The sequence below is a fragment of the Fonticula alba genome, assembly GCF_000388065.1.
Source record: "Fonticula alba strain ATCC 38817 unplaced genomic scaffold supercont2.2, whole genome shotgun sequence".
Lineage (NCBI taxonomy): Eukaryota > Rotosphaerida > Fonticulaceae > Fonticula > Fonticula alba.
Genome location: NW_009242972.1, coordinates 3,096,959 through 3,103,284, shown reverse-complemented (window position 1 = coordinate 3,103,284; position 6,326 = coordinate 3,096,959). Strand labels below are relative to the sequence as shown.

Here is a 6,326-nt window from a genome sequence, read left to right as displayed (position 1 = left end):
CTCTCTCCCTCTGTCCTTCTCCTGTTTGTCGGCGTCCTCCTTATTTTCCTCGTCGCCCGCCCGCCCCCCCCTCCCCTCCCCTGGCGGCCCCCAGTCCCACTGCCGCCACCACGGCCGCCAAGTGTCGGAGCTGGAGGCCCCCCGCCTGGCTCCCCTCCCCCTTCCCCCTGCGGTCGGTCTTCACCCATCTTTCCCAGCAGAGCGCCTCATTCCCCCGGGGTTTCGGCTTAGCGCGCGTCGATCCATCACGAGTAGGCGCGGCGTACGCACCCCCCCCCCCCTGCTCACCCTTACACACCCACGCACGCATAGGCGCTGCCTGGTGAAGGGAAACAAGCACACGAAGCCGCCACACGCACATACAAGCACACGCACATAGAGCGAGGGATCCCGCCGCCGCGCTCATGCAAGACGATATGGTTCGCTTCCCCCGGCTGTCCGGCCGGCCGAAAGACCGGCCCGCAGGGCCGGCCCCCCCGGCTGGTGACCAGCCGGCCGCCATCCTGCCGGAGGCCGACCTGGCCGGGCTGCAGCACACCTTAGCCACGGCCATCACCCCTCCGCGGCTGCTTTGCAGCTCGGTGGTCCAGCGTGTTTTCGCCAATGAATTTCCCTTCCTGCACACCTCCTCGGCCGCCGCCAACTACACCGGTCCGGGGGCCGCATCCATCGGCGGCGGGCCGGCCAGCCTTGATGGGGTCGGCGGTTCCGGGGCCGCCAGCCGGCGCGACCCCAGCCGGCGCCCCTGCCCCATTACCACGCTGGACCCGACTCTGGCACACCGGCGTCTGACCTCCACCGTGAGCATCACATACAATGCGCCCGGCTTCTCCGGACGCCATGGCCGGCCGATTGGGCGCCTGGCTTCCTTTTCGGCGGCTGATCTGTCCGTCGGCCGGTCACACCTGTTCGGTGCCTGCCGTGACTCGACCATCCGCGTGTGGGACGTGCCTTCGGCCCCGTCGCCCGGCGATCTGCCCACCACCCCGTCGCAGGTGCGCCGCCTCCCCCTTCTGCCCGGTCTGCCTCTGTCTCTCTCTCTCTCTCTCTCTCTCTTTCTTTTTTTTTGCCAGTCTTAACCCCCTGTCCATCCTCCTCCTCCTCCTCCTCCTCCTCATCATCATCACCTGCAGTCATCTTTTGTCCTGAGCGGCCACTCTGACTGGGTGAACGACATAGCCCACTTCAACCACGGCCAAAACAGTGCGTCTCTTCGCCGGAATGCCCCAACGGCGCACACCGCCCGCACACGCTTCAGCCGGCGCCTGCGCGCAAACGCTCACACTCGCATGCATGTCCTTCTCCTGTGGCCGACCATTTACATCTCGCTCCCCCTCCGCCCCCCTGCCCCTGTCCACAGTGCTCTCGGTGTCATCCGACTCCACCATCGGCATCTGGGATGTCCGTCGGGTGTACTCGGAGCTCAGTGATGCCCCCAGGGCCGGGAGCTACATTGGGTCCCCTGCCCCGGGCACTCCGAAGGCCCTGCGGCCGCTGAGCCTGCTCCAGCACCACCGAGACTTCGCCATGCGCGTGGTTGTGCCCCGCCAGCAGTCCGGCCTGGCATATACCGCGTCCTTGGACAAGTCCATTTCCATGTGGGACCTGGAGACCCTGGTCGCGGTGGCCACCTCCCCGCCGTCCAGCCTCTCGGTTTCCTGTGACCCGACCCGTGCGTGCCGGGTCCTTTGCCATCCTTTGCCGCCCTTCCATCGCCGACCTCTTGCTGGCCCCCGTTACTCCGCACATATTCTTTCCTCCTCCCTGCCCTCCCTGCCCTCCCTGCCTCTCTGCCTCTCTGCCTCTCACATACCCATGCATGAACACACGAACATGTGCAACCCCTCCCATGCGCACAGGCGTGTTCCACGAGTCGGGACTGTGTCTTCCTTGCCCACTGGCCACCAGTGCCACGGGCGACATTTTGGCCACCTCTTCCGGCCTGTACGCCTCGGTGTTCAGCTATTCTCAGAGCTCTCAGCCGGTCATCCACCTTGGTGACCCATCGGACCAGATCCGCTGCCTGGCGCTAGATGCCAGCGGCCTTTGGGTGCGCCATGGGTCCCTGGCCATTTGTCCCCGCCCGCTGCCCCTTCTGCTCCGTGTCTGACCTGTGTCTTGCTGGGCGGCTTCCGCCGGGCCCATCCCTGGTACAGATGCTCACCGGCTCCTCCGAGGGCGCCGTTCGGTTGTGGGACCTGCGCAATGTCACCCAGCCCCTGGCTACCTCGCATTTCCATCGGTCTTCGATCACGGCCCTGTCGCCGATCTTGGTACGAACACGCGCTCACGCACACACGCGCATGTGCAGGGGACATCCCTCTGCTTGGTCGCCGGTGTCTCGCGTTTGCTGACCCCATCCGGTCGGGGTCTTTTCTCCGTCGCCTGGCCTTTCAGAGCTCCCCCGCCGGGTTTGGCCTTGTGGCATCGGCCGACCGCGCCGGGCGCATTCTCATCCAGGACTTTGCCCCATGCCACCCGCCGGCGGCCAGTGCCTCGGCCTTCCAGTTTGACATTTTCCCCTCCGAGAGCACCCTTTTGGCCACCTTCCCCACCCAGGCGGCCCCGGTGCTGGATGTGCGACTCCCTTCCTTCTCCCCCCCCCTCTCCATCGAACCATCCCTTTCTTCCTCTTGCCCTCCTCCTTTTTCTCTTTTTTCTCCCATCCACGTCCTTCTCCCCCTCCCCATATGCCTCCCTCTCCCTCAGACGCATCCAAGCGAAACTCACACGCCACCACCATCCGGCCTTCGCCGGGCCATTGTGCGCACCTCCAGCTACACTTTGTCGAGCAAACGCCCCCTGGGCCGCCGGGCCAGCTGCCGCCCGACCAGCAGTCCTGGCGCCTCTGGGCGTCGGACACGATCGGCAATGTGACCATGTTTGATTCTCCGGCCCCGGCTGCCGGAGGCCGGGAGGCCTTCCCCACCGGCTCGGCCGGCCCTCACGGCGAGACAGTTCTTCCAACTGCCTCGATCTCAGCCCCCCTGCCGGGGGTCCGCCTGCCGGGGGATCTCCCGCCCTGCGTGCCGCCGAGCTATTGCCTGGTGCCGGATCCAGCCGGGACGATCATCCGCGCGGCCCCCCTGACGACGCACCTGACCCCGGCGGTGCTGGTGGAAACTGGCGACCACAACTTTTCTCTGTTGTGTCTCTTCAGCGGCCAGATGCTGCCGGTGGATGTGTCGACCTCGGATGCGCGGCTCCCCCCGATGTCGCAGTTCACTCGGCAGGAGTTTGCCTCCTTTGATCCGGCAGTGCGCCGGGAGCTGGCCTTCGAGCATCGGTTCGACTGCATCCTCAGCAGCAAAAACCAGCATGGCCCGCCGCCCCCCCCCTCGTATCCGGTGCTTTCGTGTCTTGGTGTGCGTTCCCCCCCGTGCCCCCCCCTGCGGCCTTCCCCCCCCCCCCCCCCCCCCCCCCGCCCCCCGATCTCTTTCGGTCCTTTTGGCCCTTTCCCTCCCTCTCTTCCCCTCGCGCATTTGTTCTGCTTCTCCCTCCTCCGGACTTTTTTCCCACCCCCCGGCCTTTGTTTGACCCTCTCCCTCTCCCTCTCCCCTTCCTCCCCCCTCACGCACACGCACACACATGGCTCCCCCCCCCCCCCATGTGCGCATGCAGAGCCTTGTCGTTCACTTGAACCCGAGCCAGGTGTTCAATGGCAAGCGCTCGACAGCGGAGCTCCTCCGACCGGACACGGTGTTCCCCTTGCGGCCGACCGGACCCGGGGAGGGGGCTCTGACGCGGCCGGTCCACCTGACGCACCACCAGCTGCTCCACCCGCATCCCAGCCCGGAAACGGCCCCCTGGATGTTGATGTACACCGGGGCCGGCGGCGGCCGGACGCGCGGCAGCTCGCGTGCCCCCCCTCCCCCGGTGGTTGCCGGGTCCGGGCCTGCCGGCGCTCGGCCCGAGGACCCGGCGGCCGTGACCAACTTCGGCCGGACCCTGCTCTTCCTGGCCCTGCGGTCTTGGTGGTTGCGGCACCAGCTGACCCAGGACCCCAGTGAGTCGCTGTCGTCCAGCCCGGACCCGGCGGCGGCGGCGGCGGCGGCGGCGGCGGTGACGGCCGTGACGGCGACCGGGTCCCAGCCCGTGACCGAGGCCCTGCCCACCCCGGCTGTCGCCACCCCCAACAGCCCGAGCTTCAGCAAGCGTGCGGCCTTGGTTTCGTTTGGCCGGAAGTTCCACCTAGATACCCTGCTCCGGGACTCGTCTTCCACCGAGTCGCTGGCGGGCTCGGCCTCCGGCCGGGGGGCCGGGGATGGCCCCGGGCCGGGGATGGCGGCCCCGCAGCAGGTGGCCTCCTCACTGGACCTGGTCGAGGCCCTGGAGCCTGAGGCCGGCGCCGACCGGCATCCGGCGCACCTGCACTCGCCCAGTGCCAATCCGGTGTCGTGGAGCACCGGCGGCCTGGGCGAGTCGGGTGCCGCGGCAGGGCCCCCGGGCCCCGGGGCGCGGCTCCTGCCGCACCCTCCCCCGGGGGAGGAGGTGGACCTGGCGGATGGCCCGGCCGCCGGGCTGGCCGTCGGGGCTGGCCCGTCGGACTCCGTCAGCGGGGATCTCTTCCTACTTCCCGGGGCCTCGTCCGGGGCCTCGTCCGCCGGCAGCCAGTCGCCGCATTCGCCGCAAGATGTGGCCCTGGCGTCGGTCACCTCCTCGCCGCTGGCGGCCCTGCATGCCCTTGATGAGAGCTGGCTTCTGCGCCACTCGCCCTCGGGGCTGGCGCAGGAGTTCGCCCACTTCCCGCATCTGCTGCCGGCCAGCACCCTGGTGTCGGTGAATGTGACGGTGGGCCCGCCGCGGGCCGGGACCCGGTCTGGGGCCCCGACCGCCGGGGCCCCGCTCACCTGGGGCACTCCCCTGTGCATCTTCAGCGCCGGCGTCCGGTCGTGTGGCTTCGGCTCGGTGGCCCGGAGCCCGGAGGCCGACGGCCGGCTGGTCTTCCCGGACTTTGACATCCAGCTCTCGCAGAGCCTCTCCACGCTGACTCTGGACACCTTCCGCGCGGCCCAGGCCCCGGGCGGGCTCGGCACCACCCCGATGTCGTCCTCCTTCGGGGTCGGGACCTTTGGCAGCTACCCCAGTGGTGTTGTGGGTATTGGCGCCAGCGGCGGTGGCATGATGCTGGGGACCGGGACTTCGCCCTTTGCCCGGGCGGACACCTTCCAGCCGGCCCCGCCGCCATACCGCGGCTCGTTGGCGGTCCCGGCCGCCGGCGGCCTGTCGGCGCACCATCCGGCCATCGGCGGGCCGGGCGCCACCACCCTGCCCGGCTCCGGCCCGGGAGCCGGATGTGGCGCCGGTGGCGGGGTGTCCGATCCGCCGGCCGGGGCGGCGCGATTCATCCCTGCGCCGCTGGCTCCCCTGGCCGAGCCGGCCCCCTGTGGCGCTGGGGTGACTGCCTCTGCGGCGGCCGTGGCCCCGGCTTCGCGGCCGGTCCCCGGTTCGCCGGTGGCCAGCTTCAGCGTGGTCTCGGCCCCGGGCCAGCCGGCGGCCCCAGCCTCGGCCGGGCTCACCTTCAATGTCCAGCACCCCACCACCATGTCCTTGTCTCCGGGGCTCGATGCATCGGCGGCGGCGGCGGCGGCGGCGGCGGCTCCCGCGGACCGAGGGCCGGGCTCCCAGTCGGCGTCGCCCTCGTCGCCGCTCGCGGCCGAGCCCGTGGCGGCCCCAGTCACAGCCGGGCCCCCTGGCTCTGACTCTGTGCCTGCCTCGGCCCCGGCCACTTCGCCCTTCTCGCCGCTCAGCATGCTCAGCCCGTCCTCGCTGGCGGGGATGTCCTCGGCGGAGATCTTTGCCGCCGGGGCCACTCGTCCTGTCGGGGGGGGGGCCGCGCCGGCCGGTCGCTCTGCGGCCCCTGGCTCCTCGGCTTCGGCTGGGGGCCCTGTGGCCGATGGCAATGGCGGCAGTGCCTCCTCCTCCTCCAGCAGCAGCAGCAGCAGCAGCAGCAGCAGCAGCAGCAGCAGCAGTGGCTACCCGGAGGCCGGTAGCGCCTACCACTCGGCCCCGCCATCGATCGAGGATCGGCCGGCCGCTGTCGCCATGCCGGTCCCCACCCCCAACGGCGGGAGGACTGGCTTCGGAGCCGGCATCAGCGGCAGCATGGGCGCGGCGCTCTTCGGCTCGACGCCCTCCGCCGCCGCCGCCAAGCACCAGCCCCCCCCCACGCCCGGCCATCCGCCGCGGCTCCCCTCCACGGAGATCGTGTGCATCCTGGACGGCGCGGCTCCTGTAGCAGGGTTCTCACGGATCCAGTCTTACGTCAAAGGAGTGAAGCTTTGACGGAAGCTATACCGGAAATCTTACTACTGGTTAGGGACCGC

The 6,326-nt window shown here is 69.9% G+C and overlaps 1 protein-coding gene across 2 annotated transcripts in view; it reads left to right on the top strand.

Annotated features, from left to right (window-relative positions):
- H696_01647 overlaps positions 1-6,285 on the top strand; it is a gene marked incomplete at its 3' end in the record, with an annotated part of 25,012 nt that extends 18,727 nt beyond the window's left edge. For both annotated transcript variants that reach the window (XM_009495550.1, XM_009495551.1), the window contains exons 8-16: positions 256-262; positions 412-995; positions 1,134-1,203; positions 1,361-1,672; positions 1,860-2,050; positions 2,157-2,273; positions 2,398-2,577; positions 2,778-3,365; positions 3,622-6,285. In XM_009495550.1, coding sequence (XP_009493825.1) covers positions 256-262; positions 412-995; positions 1,134-1,203; positions 1,361-1,672; positions 1,860-2,050; positions 2,157-2,273; positions 2,398-2,577; positions 2,778-3,365; positions 3,622-6,285 — 4,713 coding nt within the window. The remainder of the gene's footprint in view (positions 1-255; positions 263-411; positions 996-1,133; positions 1,204-1,360; positions 1,673-1,859; positions 2,051-2,156; positions 2,274-2,397; positions 2,578-2,777; positions 3,366-3,621) is intronic.
- Between the last annotated feature and the right edge of the window lie 41 nt (positions 6,286-6,326).